This window comes from Mytilus edulis, chromosome 2, assembly GCF_963676685.1.
Source record: "Mytilus edulis chromosome 2, xbMytEdul2.2, whole genome shotgun sequence".
In the NCBI taxonomy this organism is placed as follows: Eukaryota; Metazoa; Mollusca; class Bivalvia; order Mytilida; family Mytilidae; genus Mytilus; species Mytilus edulis.
The window spans coordinates 51,384,611-51,408,137 of NC_092345.1; the positions used below are offsets into that span (position 1 = coordinate 51,384,611).

General features: G+C 32.7%; 1 protein-coding gene across 1 annotated transcript; it reads right to left on the reverse strand.

The window, feature by feature from the left end:
- Positions 1-810: 810 nt before the first annotated feature.
- Positions 811-19,452, reverse strand: LOC139512393 (uncharacterized). Its single transcript, XM_071300002.1, has 10 exons — positions 19,196-19,452; positions 15,491-15,787; positions 15,046-15,231; positions 14,511-14,746; positions 8,500-8,667; positions 6,822-6,937; positions 5,999-6,053; positions 4,596-4,823; positions 3,599-3,728; positions 811-2,627 (listed from the first exon to the last, which is right to left on the reverse strand). The coding sequence occupies exons 2-10, from the start codon at positions 15,772-15,774 to the stop codon at positions 2,516-2,518; spliced, it is 1,515 nt and encodes a 504-aa protein (XP_071156103.1). The 5' UTR covers positions 15,775-15,787; positions 19,196-19,452; the 3' UTR covers positions 811-2,515.
- Positions 19,453-23,527: the final 4,075 nt, after the last annotated feature.

Genomic DNA, 23,527 nt, shown 5'->3' on the forward strand with positions numbered 1-23,527 from the left:
ACTGAAAATCATATGAAAGAAAAAACGGAGAGATTAGAACAGAATGCCAGAATGATTGGTTTGAAAATCAACTCTAAGAAAACACAAATAATGACAGTAAACATGCTTAATACACCAGACATCAAAGTAAATGGAGAACAACTGGAATTGGTACAGTCCTTCACTTACCTAGGTAGTGTTGTAACATCAGAAGGTGGAGCTGAACAGGACATCAAAACTAGAATTGGCAAGGCAAGATCAGCCTTTCACAGACTAAGAAACATCTGGAAAACACCATCAATCAGAAAAAAGACCAAACTGAAAATCTATAACAGCTGTGTAACATCAGTTTTACTTTATGGAGCTGAATGCTGGAGAATGACCGAAAAAGACATTAACAGGTTATCCAGCTTTCATAACACCTGCCTACGTAGAATCATGAAGATATACTGGCCAAACAAGATAACAAATGAAAATCTTCATAAGAAAACAAAAAGCCAAGATATTGAAACCACTCTGCTACAGAAAAGATGGAGATGGCTTGGTCATGTCCTAAGAAAACCACAAGGAGATATGACCAAAGTTGCATTAAGATGGACACCAGAGGCAAAAAGGAAGAGAGGACGACCAAAAACAACATGGCGTAGAACAATAGAAACAGAGATGAAAGAGAGAGGTTACACCTGGGGAACTATTGAGAAAAAAGCAGAAAACAGAGAGGAGTGGCGGCAACTTGTCCTTGCCATATGTGCCAAAAGGCATAACAAGGACTAAGTAAGTTAAGTATAAAAAAAATGTTTGTTTACTTTTTATGGTAAATAATGATTGTGAAACGAGATGCTATTTTTTTTATTGAATCAAGATTTGTATAAAGGCAACTAAAGTTACAAGTAAATACACAAAGTCAAATAACATGTTCTTCATAGAAATAGCAATTTGTGAAACATCATTGAAATAGCAATGCACGAAAGACTAAAAGTAAACACAAATCTAAAAATATAAATGTATATGATGCAAAAAACAAAGTTGAGAGATTGCACTTGTAAAGGAAAAAAATCTCAATATGTGTCATATGTATAAGTAAAAATAAATAAACAAGAAATGATCCTCGAAATAATATTGCAATACTTCTAAAACAATATGAAGATATAGTGAATCCTCGTTAGAAAATTCTAAATATAATTTACGGTTGTTCTTTCCTTAGTTGAATATCTTTGCAATTAAAATTTTCATAAAATCGTAGTTAGTTGTCTCTGGAACCCAATAATGGTTTTATGATAGAAGATATTTTATGAGGAATACAAAAGTATTTATTTTCCATTTCAGGTTAGTCATACATGTATTTACAACCATTACATTTAATTCTAAATCTGTAATAATCTCACCATACATATCCGGCTTTATATTTGTACACCTGTTGCGCATTTCGTCTACGAAAAAGACTCATTAGTTACGCTCGAATCAAAAATTAAATAGATAAAAATTAAATATGAAGTGGAAGAGGATTGAGAATTCTGTAAAGGAGATAAAAAAATTCTGGGGAAGAAAATAGTAGTTATTTCGAAAAAATCATAACTTTTTTAACAGTTAATTGATAAGTATGACCAGATCAATGATAATTCATGTCAACACAGAAATGCTGACTACTGGGCTAGTGATACCCTCTATTATCGTTCTAAAACTCGGAATTAGAATTCTGCATTTGGTGGTTTGAACACGTATTTTGTACTTTGATCAATGAGTACAGTTTTATGATCAGGAGCCAAAAACAGATCTGAATTTGACAATATTGATATAAAAATATCTAAAATTCAACAATGGAATAAAGATAAGTGCACATACCAGAGTAATTCTATTGGTTTAAAAAAAATATATAAAAACTAAATAATAACAAAAGTAATAATAACAACTAAGTTAAACAACTACCTTAAAATAGTAGAATAAATTAAATGATATACTTTGGTAATCCACATGCTCCTACAATGTATTGTTTGAAAGATTGGAAACCTTTATATAATATTGTATTTATAATATCAGTAACTGTATGATCAAGTCATTTTGACAAATTACATCTGAGACGATGTAAATAAATATATCATTAGAGACAGAATCAATTGTTGAATATAAACTAGAGGTACTTTGAATCGTTTCGCCATAAAAGAGAGGCGAAGTTGACAGAGGCATTCAAACTAATGTCGAAAATAAACTATAATTCAATATTAATTTGAGATTTATAAACAATTTGGTAGCATGTATTTTTTTATCGAAGTTTATGGTTTTCAAATAAAAAGTATACGTAGCGGTATTTGATTGTACAATATGTGTCATTTATTTACTTAAATAAAATATAACAGGGAATATCAAAATATATTCTTCTAAACTTCATTTAGAACCAACAAGATCGATTTTTTTAAACTTACAACTAATTAAATATATATAAAAATATAAAAACATATTTTTCTCCTTTGGTACATAAACTCATAATATCGATAAACGAGATAAACATTTCATAACTGCTGCATAATAAACTTCGGATCTAGCTTATACTGCAACAACCCGACGCTCCTGGTCCGAATGCTGAATCATAATACTGCTGAGGAGGTAGTAGTCTTGGATCGGGTTCATTAAAAGCGCACGGAAAATAAACCCTGTAAAATGAAATGAGTACATGCATTTCTTTATGGCAAGAATATGACCAGAGACTTGAGACGTGCCTCTGGTCCTTAAATAATTATCAACTATGGAACCCTGTCGAAGAGGGGTAACAGTAATTTAGCGACAATGTCACCAATATAATAGTCTAAAAATTAATGTTCTAATAAATAAAAACAAAGCAAACTCAGGCAAACTCCTATATACATTGTACTATGAATAATTTATAAGAATAAATAATTAAAAAAAAACAAATAACAGCTCATTATATATTATATACAAAGAGAGATAACCAAAAAAAACCCGGACATAATCGGTTATTTTTCCAAAAAATTTCGTGGGTGAGAGAGAACAAGTTCGAAATGTAAATCAACTAGAACAACACAATTTTATTCATTAATATCATCTACATATACATGTTAAGAACATTTGTAAAATTACCTTTTATAACTGATATGAGTTTAGACAGTAGAAAAACGACTGACATGACAAATTAAAAATATTTGAACGTAATTTTGACTCAAGATACATAGGTTTTAGGTATTTAAACACATAACGAGTATAACCATCGTTTAGCTTTTAACGAATTAGAATGGATTTTTTAAATTAAAGATATTCTTGTCAGTCTGTATCGATAAGCAAACACCTGAACAAAGACCAACACCTTTTGCAATCATATTCAAATAGTAATTATGTAACTTGCACTGAATTTCATATGAAAATGATCTCCAAAATTGTTTATTACTAGTAACTTATTATATGCGAGTTTGTATCAAAATCTCATTTTTATGAGTTTTGAAAATTTAAATCATTTAATAGTGGGAACTGGTAAAGGTAAAGCAAACCTCAAACTTTGGTATGTGTATATTTATTTCGGCACTTTAAGGTCCTATACATGATGTTTAAAATCGAGGTGTTGTACACTTTGTTATGTCAATGTCAACTTTTATACATTGTATTTACCAACCTGATTGCTGTCACGAAGAAATTTCCAACTGTCGGATTTCCACTCCATGTACATTTGTCAAGCTCTGCACCGACAACGCTAGACTCTTGCAATAGGTACTGAATTGTTTCGACATTGTAAATAGGAAGTCCTATAGCAAACAATTATAAAAAAAAACATTGTCCAGAATAAAACTGTCAATTTGTTACATGTAGTATTACACGTGTTATCGAGTAAAAATCATAACTACAGTACCATACTGTGAGTCATATTATTCATCTAGTTCTAATACATTTATTTTTATGCGTCTGTGTTATATTAGGAAACTGTTTAGGTGCCGTCGCATCGTGTATCCTTTTATTTGTGAGGTTTTTTTTCCGTTTCTACCGAACTAGTGTATGTTTAAAACTGGAGCCATTTAGAACTTGACAAATGGTTAAGACGATTGTCTATTTTACTGTATTTTTGTCACAGTGGTTGACATATGTTATTCGTTTCCTCTAAAAGTGATTATTTGCCTAAATGATTGCTTGTTTTAAGTGTTTAACCATGTTAACCTGACACACATGTCTATCCTGTTTTCCAATGCAATAGTTACTTGATGAGCTTTGTTATATAATGTTATTTCTAATATGTAAACATACTTAACATTAAGCATATTTTTACAATATAAGAAAAGAGGCAATATGCATGCTCTCCTTAGAAAAATACACCAATCAGATGATGTTTGAACGAACAAAGACCGATAACAAGATGAAAACATACAAAAACCGTTATTTTCTAAACGGAACATTTATATATTATAATTCAAGCATTGTTCAAACATTATATATATATATATATATATATCTATAAATTTTGGAATAAGATTCTTTGCAGCAAATTTAAAATAGTTTGACGGAATCTCACGAACACAGTAACTGACCATGGCATGCACGATATAATACAATGATCTACAATGCAAGCTTCTGTACAGGTTTATGTAAAAAAAAAAAACTACGATCAATAAAAGCCTTACCTACGAGACGAAGCCAAGCTTCAACTCTAAACATAGTTTGCGACATGCTTTCAAACATCTGTCTGCCGGTTCTTATTGGGAGAAATAATCTGCTTGAAAAATTAACAACTGGTTGCGACTTGATAGGTGAACCTGTCGTATAGAACACGCGCAGGACCTTCACATATTCACGTATCGTAAAACTTGATTGAACCTCATCTGTGCAATCTGACATTATATCCACAGTTTCTACAGATACATAATAAAGAATAAATTAACTGAAATAAAAGAATATTCAATATTATCGCTATTTTGTGCATTTTTCTTTTGATCTTTTTTTGTGATAATTTTCATATCATGCTTCTCGCTTGAGATGGAAAATTATCGCTAGAAACTATAAGGAGACCACGTGGCGTTGCTAACGAAATTGACATGAAATTGACAACGTCGTCATAGGTAAAATAGCGATAAACAGATTATCATTGGTCATCTCAACTCGATTGCTTTTCTCACTTTCGCTGTACCAGCTCAAGCGAGAAAATCAATCTCGTTGAGATGATCAACGATAATCTATAAATATATTATCATGATTATCAAATCATAGTATATTTTCAAAAAGAACGGTGCAGACCAAACTTGTTTTCCCTTTCTATAATAGTATATGCCAACTTAATGTGTTGTGTTAAAATTATACCTCATGACACTGTCTACCTATTGTATCTAAAATATTAAACTAATGAAATCTTATCTTTACATATTATAAAATATGACTTTAATTACATTTCCTTCCGTTTGCTTTAATTTGTTTCACACAGTGCTCTCTGCGTAATAATTTATTGCACTCCTTTCCAACTTATACTAGACAACATTCCTAGATATAAATCACTTCGTCCAGCTTATCTGATATAACGCCCATATTTATGATAGTGAAGAATACCTTGTATGCTGATCCATGTCTCCTCTTTTCCCCTCGAATTTGTATATACTTCCAGATAATGATTAAATTTTTAAAGGATGTAAAACATTTTTCGATCAGGTCCGAATTTGTGATGTCATTTGCCAGTAAGTATAGGTAATGCATTACTTTGTTCAATATAATAATTAAAGCCAAAACAATCATACAAGCCTTAATGAGAGAACAGAAAAATGCAAACACGGTAAACACCTAACCTTATTGAACTTAGCACAGATGCATAAATATAGTAAGATTAGTTTTCAATTGGTGCCACATTAAAATGTGAAAGTCAATAAATATTTTTTTTAAAAATCACAAATATTTAGTTTGTTTGACCGAAAACTAACTACATTACGTATGTCTAACAGAATCATCCTTTTTTTTTTGTGCTAATAAATATGTAATTAAGACGAACACCAATATTCTTCTTCTACTAAAATTCAACAACTTTAGATACATTATAACTAACCTCTTCTTTTGGTCATTCTTGCACTAAATGCTTGAATATTGACTACACGGATGCCCTGGAAAAAAAATAAAAAACAGTCTTCAAATTATTAACTTTGCAATTCGAATGTCCCTAAAGACAATTTTATACAGCAGCATACTACTTAACAACTTGATCGGATTGTTTTGGCGTCTTATTTTACAAGGTTCATTACATATTACCCTAATCAGAAACAATTTTCTCTACTGTGGACCAATCGTTTTTTTTTAGCTTCTGAAAACCGAGTTTTCGTCGGAGACAGCAAATACCAATTTCAAAGTATTTTGTCTTATCCCGACTGACATCGAACGCACATAAACAAAACGAGATTGCTCAGACAATACTATAAATATGATTTGGTCTGAAAAGTAATAAAAAATCCGCCACATATCATAAATATTTTGTCAACTCTATACCTCATGGTAGATAAAATTGAAAATAGTAATAGAAAATATGTCAAAGAGACAACAACCCGACCATAGAACAGACAACAGCCGGAGGTCACCAATGGGTCTTCCATGCAGCGAGACACTTCCGCATCCGGAGTCGTTCTTCATCTGGCCCCTAAACAAAATTTTATACTAGTTCAGTGATAATGGACGTTATACTAAACTCCGAAATATACACAAGAAACTAAAATAAAAAAATCATACAAGACTAACAAAGACCAGAGGCTAGACTCGGTTTATGTCTTGAGAAATAAAAAATCTATAGGATAGATCAATATAAATAAAGACAAATGAAAAGAATTTGTTATTGTTTTTTTTACATATTTGTAACAGAAATCTGTATAAAGGAAACATACACTTGTATTTGCCAGCCAAAACCCAAGTTGTCCGTTTAACTCCGGCCATGACTGAAAAGCCGGTTGTCCCATTGCAGTTGGTCGTTTGGTCAATTCTGGCTGGAACTCCTTCAGACCTGAAAAAAAGTGTGCATTAATCGTATAAATTGTGTTTAAACCTTTTAAAAACAGTCGAATTTTATCTTCCTATATTGTTAAACTGGAATTTTCTTAGTTTTGCTTTAAATTATTAGAGTTATTGTGCTTTGCGAAAATTAATTTTTCAATGTTGTTGTTGTCTTTTCCGGTAGAGTCCTTGTTAAACCTTCGTCCCGAAGAACCCTTTTTTTTTATTTCAAACATTCACGGTTTGACATATAGAGATGATTTTTACGTTGGTGATGTCTTAGGTGGAGTCAAAAGACTTTATAAACCCGCTCTTGTAAATGCTTAACCACTAGATATGAATCTTCAATGATTTTTATAACTATAGAGTACCATGGTTAATATCACTAGCGGATAAAAAATGTATGACCATTTCAGAGTACCTGATTTCTTCCCGGTTTCTGCATAAGATTTTTGTCTTGCTTTATTTTAGTTTTCCATAATGTGTTTTTTTTGGAACGTTGTTTGTCTATTTGTTTTTATTCTTTCTTTTTGGTCATGTTGTTATCTGTTTGTATTGGACTAAAAGTGTGTGATTGGTATATCTTGTTAAAATACGATACTATAGTGTTTGTAAGCAGCTGCTGAACTATAAAAAAACGAGGTCAAGAACAATGGACATATGGTAGACTCAAAATTCGGAAAATAATGCAACTGTATACAAGATACATAAAGGTCGCAATCTGATGTCTTACATTACTTAGACACTTTATTAAAAGAGGGACGAAAGATACAAAAGGGACAGTCAAACTCATAAATCTAAAACAAACTGACAACGCCATGGCTAAAAATGAAAGTACAAACAAGCAACAGCACACACAACACAACATAGAAAACTAAAGAATAAACAACACGAACCCCATGGAGCTACCATTTGATTTTCAAATGAAATTTGAATAAAAAAAAAGGCAGGAAGGAGTTTTGAGCAAAACAAAAAGTTAAGATGACAATTTAGGTAAAAAATAAGACAATTTATAAACTTTAAAAAAAAGGCAGGACCGAATAGAGTGAAAAATAAAAAGGCAGAACAGAGATTTCAACTAAAACAAATGCTGACCAACATTTGTATCCTAGTCCCCTCCACCCCCACCCATCCTTTAAAAATCAAATGATAACTCCCTCAGCATCGAAGTCTTTTAAGTTTCGCGGCAAATATTCTAAATAAGTAATGTACATTGATTACTACCCTATCAACAATGAGGTTGTTAGTTCGAACCCACTCAGGACAGGTCCGTTTAACTACGATCTAAAGTGACTAGTATTGCCATTTTCTGCCACAGGTCGATGATTCTCTCAATGTACCCGGGTTCTACCACTAAAAAAACTGCCAGCCATAATATAGCCAAGATTGTTGAAAGCGGCATGGAACACCTACAATCAATCAAGCACTCAATATGTAAGTTACTAGATAAGACTTAGTATTAGATGGATGAACAGCCCGACATAGCTGCACATTACCTGTGTGACATAACGTTACAGATGAACTTTTCATAATGTTTGAATACATGTATCATATCAAATATTTTGAACTTACATATTTCCTCGCCAGTTGGAGGTCCTAATATGTAAAATATTCTTAATATTTGTGTTAGTCTTTTCATTTTGGCTTCACTCGTGTAACATGTTGAATCAGGATCCACTTTGAAGTCTTCCAAAAATTCAAAGGTTTTCATCATTGCACATTCCACGTTTAAAACAGTCCCTGGAAGTAAGTAATTGACATATGCTGATACATTATACGCCATTAAGAGCAGAGCATTGATGGAAATATTACTTCAAAGTAAGTTGATAGATACATGTAGTTACATGTCATTTCAAATGTTAAAGGGGTACCCGGATAGAGTCAGAAAGAGTAAAATATTGCAGAAGTGGGACGGCTGTTTGTCTGTGCTGGATTCATAAATTAGCACATATGTTTGGTCAAAAATGTGGACATTAAATCCGATCCCATGTATTAAGAGAGTATCATGCTGTCTGTACGTAAAAGAACTCTTGCAACAACTCTTTATTCGGTTCGTAGCTGGCCTGTTTCAAAGCAAAATGTCTGCCCTCTCCAAAATACCATTGTTTTATAGGGGAAGCTCAAAAGCCCTCAAATTATCTTGGTCGATCATTATTGAAAGACTAACCCATGCAATATTTGCAACTGAACGGGACAAAATGCAAATAATTTTGAAATTAATTTGTCCACATGTAAAGCAAAATATTGTCCTATGAAATATTACATTTACCATTATATTTCATAACTTTGTATCATAAAATGTTGTCCTCGTCTATAGAAAAATGTTCATTAAAGGTCAAATTTTCATAGCAAAATTTTGTCTTTATATAGACAATATTTCACAGATGACTACTATGGAATTTTGTCTTGTTAAAGGGAGGTTATATTTTTTTGTAAATTGAGACAATATTTCACAGATGTGCACTATGAAATTGTGTCCTGTTAAAGGGAGGTTATGTTTTTGGTTATATTTTGTAAGTATTGAGACAATATTTCATAGACAGATTATCATGGAATTTTGTCTCATGATGGGGAGGTTATCAACACATATTAATGTTAAATAAAGTATATAGGATTGTTTTTTTCTGCGACACGTGCTTATGTATATATTTACAAAATAAGCGATTGTCAGTACATTACTTATATTTGTACAGTATAATTTTATGTCATAAAATGAAAAATATGTTAGACCATTCTTTTTTTAATCTTTAATAATTAACCATTTGTAATATATCTATGCAAATTTGAAACTCACTATAAGTAATACTATAAATTCCTTACTATACAAAACAATTTCAGTTATAAATCTAAAAATGTGCATGCTAGTCCAGTCGATTTGTGCAGATTTTTGACAAAATTGCTCAGATTGTGGTAAAAGCATGAAATTTGGCATAGTAGTAGTATATGTCATGGCCAACATTTTAAGCTATGGACCCAATTTCAAAATCGAAATTGGCGGAAGAGGCGGCCATTTTGAAATGGCGGCCGTTTGATCTCAATAGATTAATAATAGAAAATCATGAAAATGATATTAGAGAAGATATTGACATGAAATCTGGTTGATAGAATAACAGTGCTGAATCCAATTGTCTTGTAGAACAAAAGTTTTGGAAATATTACCCATATTGAATGGCGGCCATCTTGAAAAATCTTTTTTTTAAGCCAAAATATGTAGTCATTATTCGATATAATAACAAAAAATGCATTGTGGAAGATATATATATATAATGTATTTGTTTGAGCTATATAAACAGGACAAAAAGCTAGCCTATCCCCCTCCCCCGAGTTATTCTTCAGTTTTGTAGCGGGTACAAAAGCATTTTAAAAAACGCGGACACGAAGAGGATAATAAAATGAACTATTACTCTGAAAGCAATATTCGTGCAACCGCTTGTTCAACTTAGAATAACAGGAGAATTTCATTTTATACGTAGAAATAAAGCAAGAAAATATTTGTATACCTGTCGTTTATAATAGTTGGCTGATTACATAATTCGTTTTGTTGGTATTGTTCATTTGAAACAACTTTCAAAAACCTTGATTGCAGACATAATGAATTTTATATCATACAAGTAATGTTATAAGAACATCAACTGCTCAAATGTTCTCAATTGACGTTAACAATATCTAACAATAAATGAAATGTATATGTACATGTTTTGTCAAACCACACTCTGTTTATCATATTCTATCACATTGTCCTCCACATTAACATAGAGTAGTACAACTTAATACTGCCTTTACACATTTGCAATTCCTTAGTAACCGTGTTCACTTTGACTTATTAGTTAAGCGCTTGCTGCAGTAAATTATTATATGATCTTAAATAGTCATATGGTATATTCATCACAATTGACAAGGACTGTCATCTGAGGACTTCATATATATTGATTTTTTGGTAACCATCTTGAATGATGGCCATTTTGAAAACATGAATTTCCAATATATCATTATTCGCTAATCTTATTAATTCACTGTTTGCATTCATACTTTTTACTCATTTATATTGGATATTCACAAAGAGGTCAGATAAGGTATGCACATGTTTACAAAATTAAGATATCAGTATCAAAATTTCTGTTACTTACACATGTTACACGTTTGCCTAAGTAAATTTTTAAAACAGAAATTACGTATATATTATATAATTTATGACAGAATTTTTTTTTTTTTGAAAAGATCAAAATTGTAGATTTCGATAACACTGGAACTAGATATAAGAAAAACATAATGGGCAATTAGACTGGAAGGAATGTATTAAACGGCAAGAGAGGACATGTAAGGCTTTGCAATGCCAAGCAGATACAAACAGAACAGTCATAGACATTTGAGCTGGCAATCACTCTTTTGATGCAAGCATACGAAGATGTTGGGTCTTGAATTGGGTTTCCTTTTGCACAATTCGAAACAGTTGAACATGTTGAATGAGGGCTATGGAACAGCAGAAGCCCTCCAGAATCACAGGCAAAATGGCACAAACCATGTCAATCAAATTTTCAGACCTCAAAATATTTCATCAACAAAAGGGAAAACATACTTCTGATGTTGACGATAAGTTGCCAATTGAAAGGAAACAATAAGTAACCAGACTCTGTAAAGTGGAGCTGGATCAAAAAGAACAATGACTGCAATGTATTTTTCTATGGTGGTGTATCTGAAGATCTTCATTATACATCGACATTTTCAAAATCGGCAAAAAAAGGACATGACTGTGCACTTGTACTACAAGACTTATTCCCGTAGCCAAAGTAAGAGCTGGAGATGTCAAATCACTAGTATCATGCTTGATGATTGCTGAAACTTGACAACATAGCAAATAGGCAGAATAAAAGACACAGAAAGAAAACCAGGAATCTTTTATCCTTGAAGTTGTGCTTTCCTAAATAATGAAATACATTGATGGCACACAGTCTAGAAGAAGTATTGTACCAATCTCCAAGCTTGCATATCTAGCTAAATTGTACAGTAAACGCCTGGAAGATCTTGGAGTTATCATGGAAGGAAGAACTAATACAACGCAGTTAACAAAATTGGAATGTAGCTGCTATAGGATATATATAAGCACACAAGCAAGATAAATTAGTGCTCTTGATTTTCAACAAATGTAATCGTGAAGCTCTGAAACAGACCTAATAAAAAAGGGTAAAAATGAAGGCATCACCATAGCCATAGCAGGCAAAATATATATGCTTGATACTAACAATAACTTTACAGGGACACTCAATAACAGCTGTTGACACGAATCAGTTCAACAGACATAAGTTTCCATAGTAAGAATGATACAGGATGGCCAAACATCAAGGCACAGTCCAGAAATATCGTCGAGTGGCAGACAAGACTTACCATTTCTCAGCTATAACAGTTCAATTGTGCGACTCGTTGTTGAAAGGATACAACTGCAACTTATCAGTCCTCAGATAGAGAGTAAGATGTCTTAAAGATTGTGGAACTGATTCATTTGGAAAGCCTACATTGAATGTTCCTGTAAACCTTTTTATAGTAACAAGCTTAACTCTTCAAACTTTTCTAGTTACTTTGACTATGACGAGGCCTTCATCATCACGACTAAACGACACAGCCTGTTCCACAACTTCCCCAACATATTCGTTGAGAATCCGGAGAAAGACTCAACCTTTCATGTGTGGTTGCATATCATCTATGGCAGCTAGTAATCAATTTGTCAGAAGTGTTGTATTAATCATTCCTTCCATGACAACTCATATTTACTAAGAACGTTTACTGTACAATTTACCAATATCATCCTATTCCATGGATAACAGATTCTTGACTTTTTTTCTGTATCTCGAATTCTGTCTAATTGCCCTGTCGTGCAGTTTTAACAAACATTTAGAATGATATCTGCTCCTGAAATATTAATCTCCAGCATTGAGTATTGCTAAAAGAACAATGGTTAGTAGTTCAAGTGACAGTCACATACTCTATTGTCGATCATAATTGTGGAGGCTTCATGATGATAGTCAGATACCTCATCACAATGAAAGAAAAAAATTCCTGCAATCATATTGTTCTTGTTGATTCATCACAACCGTGGCTGGTTATTTTACTGCTATTTTTCAATCCGTGACTCATATTATTCCTGACAAAATATATTTTGATCTTAAGATTTGCTATGACAGGATAAGTACCTTTTGCCTTGTGATTCTCCCATACATTGCCTTCATCAACTTGGAACAGTTGCATGCTTACAGGAAATGACTGATTACGAGCTCAAATGTCTATGTCTGCTCTTTTTGTATTTGATTGACATTGTAAATCCTCATGTGTCCTTTCTTGGCGTTACAGAATTCTTTCTAGTCTATTTATTATTTTTCAGCTCCATTGATTAATACCTACGTATTATTCCTTATCAACATACAGTGGTCATAACTTATATTATATACGCATTTTTTGATAGTAAAAAAGTAACTAAACTGCAATTAACAGAATTTACGCATACTTTTAAATACATTTATTAGTTAACATATGCATGCCTTATCTCAGCACTTGGTGAATATATCCTATATGAATAGCAACAGTCATATTAATAAATGATAAGAGAAACTAGTTGTAAATGCATATAAAACTTAGTATCAATTCAAAAAACAATTAAGGATAGCGAATTATGATATATTTCAAATTTACGTTTCCAAAATGGCCACCATTCAAGATGGCCACCTAATACTTCAATAGTCCTCAGTTGATATCCTTTGTCATCAGATATACGAAAGTTTATCAAAACTGGTAAAGTAATATATTTTTAATATTTTTTTTAATAATTTTTATTAATTTTTTGGACATGATTTCAAAATGGCCGCCCAGAGCCGCCATTTTGATTTTCTGAATTGGGTCCATAGCTATAAATGTTAGTTATTACCTCAACTAACACTCTGCCAAATTTTATGCTTTTACCACATTCTGAGCAATTGTTTCACAAATCGACTGGACTATGCTGCATGCTTGTGTACTATTTCTAATTATGTAATAATTTGATTAAAACTATTTTCAAAGCCAGTATTTCATAGTGAAGTATTGTCATGAACAGAATTTCATAGTGAAATATTGTCCAGATGGAGGTGACAAAATGTCATGGACAAGGACACTATTTCATAATGAAATATTGCCCAAGACAATATTTTATTATGAAATACAGTCAGTGGGCCATATTTCATAAGGAACTTTGTCCGACAGACAATATTTCATGGGGGACAATATTTTATGTTACATACACATCTGTCTCGTCGCTTTTGACTTATCCCATTGGCATTTAGGTATCCTCTGATGTTTGATTGTTCATTCAACGTAGACTGTTCAATATCCCTTACCCGTTAGTTATTTTATATTCAATTTATTGTGTATGAGAGTTGTTAGTCCAAAAAATTACGTGTTTACGACTAAAAGTAATTTGACTCCCAATATTATCATGGCTGAGGGAAAAACAGATCAAAATTCAGAGCTCGAATATTCCATTGATCAAACATACAAAAGATGAAAAAAAAAACCCGTATAAGTGGCACGACTATATGTTTATAATTCTTTTATCATACCTGGCAGAGGATTAGATTTTAGTTTTGAATTCATTTTAGCAATTGTTTCCATCAAGCCGTCGTATGTTACAAAGCTCTGTGTCCTGGTTATAGTGTTACGATAAATGGGATCTTCCATCATAAAAAGTCCTCTAGATCTAACTGATTGCATTTCAATTATCTTCTTTTCTGGTACAACATTCATCAGCCCAAGTTGCTGTTGGGGACCTTGTCCGGTTTTCTTTACAAGCCACATTCTGAAAGAAAATACCAGTAACAACCAGTATAAATATACCATTGAAATATCCTCATGTGTTTAAATATGTTATACAACTGTTTATATTACATATAATTAGCCATCAGATATTACATTTTAAATCCTTATAACATCTTGCTAAGGAAATGTTGTCGATATGCAAAATTGTTCGAGAAAGGAAGAAATTTCCATAATGACATGCAAGCATTTGTTGCATGTTGCCTTCCATGATATTTTTTTTATCAGTATACATGCATATCACAATGAAAAAATCTAATATGCTAGCAGTTATCATAATACCTTATTCCGCGTATGAATACATTAAAACCAAATGTGGAATGGTGAATTGTCATTTTTTCCATCTCTATGATTGGAGGCTGTCCTGCAGCACGTGCGGCATCAACCTTTCTTTCAACTGTCTCACACTTCCACACTGCAAAACCAGGATTTGATCTTAGCCATTGATTCGCCGCCTCTATGACAAAACTAAAATTAAAAAAAATATGATATTAAAACATTTGTTCGGGTAAAATTTAAAAAATAATGGAATAATTCACAGGTATTGAGAAAATATAGATCTATTATGATATAAAATTTCTCAAATTAAAATTTTGTCAAGTAATGTTTCTTTCTGGGTATATTTCACAGTTATTATCTTAATAACATACATTGTATACTGGACATAATAATTGAAAAAAAATCTGTCTATACCATAAAAATATAAATTATAAAGGAACATACTTACCTAAACTTGTCAAATTCTGGTGCGATCTTATATTTAATATTTCCATTTTTTAGTAGCCGTGGCATAATGTCAACGTATGCCAATGGTGGAAGTTCTGTTACTGTCTGTTGAACGGATGTCTGCGTTTGGTGACCCATTATTTCTTCGTAAGAAGGAGGTGGCATAGCGTGTTCTATATATTCAGGTAAAGCAGGCGCAGGCATTGGAACCATGGCAGACGTAGAGGGGTCGCCATCTTGAGGAGGCATGCCTTGCCCTTGGTTAGCTTCGTCGTCTTTCGTCATTATGCTGTCATTGCTGAAATAAAAAAGCTTGTTGTATTTCTTTACTGTTACTGCAACATAATCAGGTAAATTGCTTGTTTACCCATATAATCCAATTGAATTATGGTGTGCTTGAGATTTTTGCTCAGTGTTGAAGGCCTCAATGATTTGAGATGTAATACAGCATGTGATTTTTTGCTGTGCATGTCCTGATTTTGTGTCATGGATGGATACCCAATACTCTTTCTTTTCTACAAAAAATAATTCATCATCGGGACACACAAAGAACGCCAACCCTGTAATTAATTCATAGTATCAATATCAGAAAGTTGATAAAATCAAGTGAAATTCGAATCTTAAATGATATTAAAACATTATTTTTAAAATTTTGCACCGATATCTATGACGTACATATTCCAAGCCAAAAGAGCTATAAAGTTTGATCCGAAAGTTACCCCGATGTGTACAATCTGTGAACAGGGAATGAAGATCTAGAACATTTTATTTTACACTGCAAAGAATTAGAGCAAATAAGATCTAAATACTGCTCAAAAATCGAACATACAATGGATGAAATTAATACCTCAACATACAAGAAGATCATACAACAAGGGAATTTACTGCAGCTCATAATGGACTGTACTAGCAAGGACATATAAAAAAGAAGATGTGGTATGATTGCCAATAAGACAACTATCCAAAAAAACCAAAATGACACAGACATTAACAACAGATTACTATAGGTCACCGTACGGCCTTCAACAATGAGCAAAGCCCATACCGCATAGTCAGCTATAAAAGGCCCCGATAAGACAATGTAAAACAATTCAAACGAGAAAACTAACTAAACTGTTCCTCGACTGTGTATGAAAACATTGAAACTATGGCTAGAAATATGTGTTATGAGATGCACTTGCTGCGCACAAAAAGGATTAAAAAAAAACTTGATCACAAGTACAGTATAAGTAAAAAAAAATTAAAATAAAATAGTTCCTTACTAATAGTATATCATCTTACTATATAGGTTTATAAGTATTTAAAAATAAATCTTCTCTTTTTAAAAATTGTAAGATATTAGTTATAATAATTTAACAATAATGACAAGATCTCCATATAGTAAATTGAACTGTGAATAAAATTTATGTATATATTATAGTTTAAATTTTTTCCAAACCCCAACCATTTTACATAAATCTTATAGAATAATATTTTCATTATAGATCCTGATTTATGTATATCACTCTTAACTAATAATTATAAGTAAGTCTAATTTGAGACCAATTTTCTTATTTGTTTAACTGTTTAACTGTTTTATTCAAAATACACTCAGACGCAGATTTCCTGCGTAACAGGAGTGACAAATACACATACATTTACACATAACATAGAAGTGAAATATATTGTAAATATATGCAGTTGTTAATACTTAACGTTTTCTTACACCCCAGCACATAGGAATTTTTATATATTTTTTTTAAACTTTATGATGACAAACCTATGAATTAATTATGATATTTATTATTTAGTGATTATTATAACCAAATTCAGTCAACTGTATATAATTAAATGTTTCATTATGTTTTAAGGTGTACATAGTTGCTAAAACTATACTCTTTGGGTAGTGCGCCATAATTTATGGAGGAATATACAAGAAACTGAACTCTATAAATCAAAGATGTCATTTACAAAAATGTAGCCCTACACGTTGAGGTCAAAAAAATATTAGACAATTGCGTTAATCAGATAGTAGTTGTCTGATTGTCAATAATGCAATAATTTACGGAGATATGGACAACTATCCAGCTAAGTCAAAAGAACGTTGAATGAAGCAATTGTATGTCGCTGTACAGCCTTCAACAATGAGCACAACATATACCGTATAGCCAGCTTTAAAGGGCACCGACATAACAAACGAAAACACCAATGACCTGATTAATGACTCAACAATAAACAAAAAACACAGATAAAAGACAGGAATCACTGGTTATCACTGAAAAACAGGCCCTGACTTGAGACAAGCACATGCAGATCATGGTTGGGTTAAACATGTTTGTCAGCAAGCAAACCTTCCATAGCCTGGGACCATGGTGTAACAACACACCATAAGAACAGTGAAAATCAGATTGAAATGGCTAGACTTAGCTGATCGACTCGAAGCTCATAAAAACAACAAACATAAAAACAATAGACACAAAATACAGATCTAAGAGTATTTTCAGTTTCCTAAGCTGTTGAAAATCATGAACAACATTTGTATTATCATGTTCTTCCCAACTAATACCTTCTTATTCTAAAATGCTGAATAGAAAGATAAATTTTGAATTGCAACATGACACTTTAAAATGACCATTTAAAGAGTTGCAGGACTTGTTTATCGTGCAAACAGCACGTGTCTCTCCCTACACGAGGCTTTGGATATATCTTTCCATTTCTACCGGACGTTGCTTCTTATCAAAATATCCCACACATCCAAACAGATGCACTTTATAGTATATATTGAATAGCCTTTACTACCGAATTAGAGAAGTCCAGAAACAAATAGATCTATACTACAGTCAACCCTTGGGTCCAAATTGTAAACTTCATAAGATGGTGATAATGGAACGACACCAGATAATAAATAGATCGGTTTGAGTTTAATTTTGGGAGATTTTTTACTGTCATTTAAAATGAAGGTACAATTAAAAGGATCAGCGTTTCCTAGCAAAATGAAATTGAGAATGGAAATGTGGAATGTGTCAAAATAGACAACAACCCGACCATAGTCCGTTGGTTAATACATTAAAGATCCCACTGTGTGTGTCGGTATAGTACAAAGAGTATAAGGGGCCAGCTGAAGGACGCGGGAATTTCTCGCTGCATTGAAGACCTATTTGTGACCTGCTGTTGTTTGTTCTATGGTCGGGTTTTTGTCTCTTTGGCACATTCCCCATTTCCATTCTCAATTTTATCTTTATATTACATCACAAAATTAACATCTGGATATGAATGTAGTATTTGCCGCTGGACATTAAACATCCATTCAACCAATACATCTCTTGAACGACCTGCATGCATAGGAATTTTGTCATTAAAGACGTGTGTGGGGTTTCTATAGTCTGCTTTGCATCATTAATCTATTTGCTTCATATTGCAGAAAGAATAAAACACATTGGAAAAATTAAAACGTAAGATAAAGAAATGTTACTTTTTAACATTAGTCATTGTAACTAAAAATAAATGTTCACTCCTAACTTCATAAATTTACAGTGAAATCATATTCCTTTACGTGAACTGTATCGAATTTGCACCACCATTATCCTACATTAATGAAATCAAAACAATTACTTGCAACATGTTAGCTCGGACCTGTTAAAACATTAGGCCCAAGCTGAATTGTAATTACACATGTTGTTGTTGTTATAATATAAACTACTAGAATAAGTAAAATACAGTTACTTACAATTACAGATTTTGACATGGTCAGACTTCTTTATTCATGTTAATTTCTTTCGCAATATTAAACTCTGATCATGTCGTTCTAAATATTGAACTTGCTCGATGTGATAATTTCAACATGTAATCAGTTTATAATACCTAAACAAATGATTAAAAGGCAACAATGTAGTATTTTAAAGTGAATAAGAAATTAAGAATGTATAGAAACTGTTTTGTTCTTTAAATGATAACGTTTATTCATTTATTTTTATATAATTATACATCGTTGCTAAGTAAACAAAGAAAGTGTAAACACTAAATGTAATAGGAAAACGGATTCGGAACATTGTGTACTTTTACGGAATTTTGTTTCATAACATGTATATACATACAAGATGATTGATCACACAAGTTACATGGGATGCAGACCCGGTATGATTCAAAATCCTCTAAGTACGAATTGAAACTCCAATATGTTTTTGAGGAATTGAGATTATAAGTTAAGAGTCATACGAAATCAAATTCTAGTATGATTCTGAATTCTACTTAATTATTTTTCATTAATTTAGAACGTTTAGAAACGGAAAACCAAAAAACAATCAAACACATGAAAACCGAAAACAATAAGTTACAAACTGATCTCGAAAATGTGAATGAAATATTAAGTCGACACTGTGTTGCGAACGAACGAAAATTTATACAATACGATGCTAACCACAAACTATTTAATCAACAAACCAAAGCAATTGGAGAATTCAATTTTGATTCTTATACGACCAGCGTTAAAAAAATAGGAGCTGAGATAGAAAGGTTCAACAAAAATCGAACTTAACTTCCGACGTTACACAATTGTCGCAGTTAGTAAGTGATTTAGCGAATTCTCTAGCCGACTTAAAGCAAGGACAGCAACAACATGTCAAGGACATAACGCAATTGAAAGCCTCAATCAAAGACTTACGTCAGGATGTACGGAATGATTCGTTGCGTATCAATACTATAACAGATCGAAGAATGACCGGTGTCTGCGCACTTAAAGCGAAAGTTGAACTTATAAATGAAAAGCTTAAAGATAATGATCCGGCATATGAACATCTCGAAACATTAGTAGCCTCGTGTAGTAAATCAGTGTCCGATCTTAGGAAAAAAGTAAATAGCGTAGAGAAAAATCTGAAATCTCGTGATGAAAAAACTTTTGCAGATGTCATAAAAGCCAAAATACGTGAACAAAACATTGACTGTGAATGTGTCCGTCAACCCCCTGAGGTTTTGAGCACCAATAGTGTGAATAGCAATACAAATCAATCAACCGAAAATTTAGTTCATGTACCGATATCACAAGGCCCGCTTCGTGCACCTGTACACTCAACAAGCTTGCTTCATGTTGAAAATAGTCATTCAGCTTCAAGTACTGATCGTAAAACTTTAAACTCGAATGATATGCCTCAGTCGGAACAAGTTAAAACAATCCTCAACAAAAGTAAAACTGAAATAACGGGACAATTACAAAAAGACCACATACTTCATAAAATACCAGTACATGTTGCTAATGACACCAATATGGTATCAATTCGAGAAAATCCATATTTTCAAGGTAGTCGAAAAAATCGAGTCGATCGTTATTTTGTAAGTGGAATCAGCTTAGAATCAACTGAACATGGCATGAAATCGTTTTTAGAAGAAAACGGCATACGTTACACGTTTCTGAGATTTTTTAATAGCCGATATGGATCATCGTTTTCCGCTCAACTGAATGTGGTATGCAATGACAGCAGCATAGTTTTTGATCGTGCTTTTTGGCCTACTGGTATTCGAGTTAGACGGTGGATTCCGAAAAGTAGATTTAACGTGAAACATGAAAATGTCAAAGTTGACCAATACGGAAACTCTGATGGTGATTAAGCGACTCACGAAAATCTAAAGATATGTCAGAAAAAATAAACATAATGTGTTGGAACTGTAAAGGCGTCATGTCGGCTGTTCCTTATTTAACTAATTGTTTGGAAAAATACGATATTAACATTTGCGCATTATCTGAACACTGGCTTCGTAAATGTAATATACACTTTCTACAACAGATTGATAGCAAATACAAAATATATGCTAAAAGTGTTGACGAACTTTTACCAACGACACAGAAATGTTCTAATTACAGAAAAGGTGTTGCACTGTTAGTCTCATCGAATATCGACCGTTATGTTGTGCACGAAATTGATGTCGATTCAGATAGGATTATCGGTATTAAAATGCATCTGCCTAATGATGTGACTATTTTTTTCTTCTGTGTATACCTACCCGCTGCTTCTCTCCCTATTGATTTGTTTAAAGAATATGTAGATTTACTGCACGAACTTTATTCCGTATATAGTCAAAATGGCATAGTAATTTTTGCTGGTGATTTTAATGCGAAAGTTCAAGGACCACGCGTCAGTAGTGTTCAAGACGACCGAAGCAAGATATTGCGGAAAGTTTTAGATGAATTTTCCTTAATTTCTTTAAACACACAGACTTTTTGTAAAGGACCTATACACACTTTTCAGGGCTACGAAAATGGTCCTTGCTCAACAATAGATCATATAATTGTTCCAGATAACCTGCCATTCAAACCGGAAAATGTAAATATTCTAGATGACCATGGATTGAACTTATCCGATCATTTTCCTATTATATGTACGTTTAACCTAGGCGACTCACTTACTCGTCCAAATCTGTCAACTTCTTCAACAAACATAGCCTGGAATAAAGCTCTGTCAAATGGTAGTTTGACCGACTATACGTTTGCTGTTTCACAAAACCTTTGGACAGTAGATACGAATCAAACTGATATAGAAAAATATTACTCCGAAATAGTCAACAGTCTTGTTCTAGCAGCAAGAGATACCCTTCCTATCGTCAAGCATAAAAGACATTTGAAACCATATTGGAATGAACATCTAACGGAGTTACATGATTCTATGATTCAACGTCGAAATGTATGGATCAGTGAACATAGACCGCGTGGCGAAGAATATGAGTCGTATTTATCTTATAAAATTTCAAAAAACTGTTTTAGGAATGAACTTCGTCGAGTCTATGACGAGTATGTAGCCGAGATGTCTAATGACATCGAAAAATCTATCGACGTAGATCAACGCTTAGCATGGTGTATTATCAACAGTCGTCGATCAAGGAATACATCTGATATCCTACTGAAATTGAACAATAAACTTGTAAATGATCCCGAAAGTGTTTGTGCTGAATTTGCAAATCTTTTTGAAGTAATCGCCAAATTGTCCGATCATACTGAAGATGAAGTCAACAATAAACTTTTGAACCTTATTCGTAATCGATGTGACAACGACCCAATTAGACCAGTGTTTTTTGAAGAACTATCGAAAATTGTGACTAACTTGCCAAATGGAAAAGCGAGTGGGCTTGATGGAATATCCTATGAGCATATTAAATACGGCGGAAAATTATTATTGACACATTTGTGCAACCTTTTTAATCTAATCTTTGATCAATGTATAACACCTGTTGATTGGAAAAAAAGTGTAGTAATTCCGTTGTTTAAAGGTGGGAAAAAGTTGAAGTCTGATATCGAATCATACCGTGGTATATCTCTCATACCTTGCATATCAAAAGTATTCGAAAAATTGCTTGATAATAGACTAAATGAACGACTGATAAATTTTCCGAATAATCAACAAATGGCATATCAAAAGTATTTAAGCAGTATTTACGCCTCGTTTAATTTACAAGAAACCGTACATCACTATAAGGAGAGGAATAGTTCTATTCAAGTGACATTGCTAGATAGCAAGAGGGCGTTTGATACGGTGGACCATATTGGACTTAAAATTAAGATCAATGACCTTGGAATTGATGGTAATTTGTGGAAATTGCTAGATCATATGTATAGAGATCTTAAAAGTTGTGTGCGATGTAATAACGTAACCTCTAGATTTTTCAGCCTTGAGAGAGGCGTTCGACAAGGTAGTGCTTTATCGGCGAAACTTTACCTTATTTATATAAACGATCTTATTGATATACTTTCTACGTCAGGGAAAGGAGCTGTTATGCTAGATTTAAATGTTGGATGTCCTGTACAAGCTGATGACATCGCTCTTATATCGCCAACATTTTCCGGAATGCAATGCATGATTGACATTTGTTACAATTACAGTGTTAAATGGAAGTTCGAGTTTTCGCCCAGTAAAAGTCAAGTTCTTATATTTTCTAAAAGAACCGAAACGTATAGAGATTTAAAACTCAATACAGATATAATTCCAGTTTGTAATAGTGTGAAACATGTTGGTATTATACTTGATGCTAGATTTAATTCAACTGAGAGAACTTTAGCAGCCTGTCGCACAATACG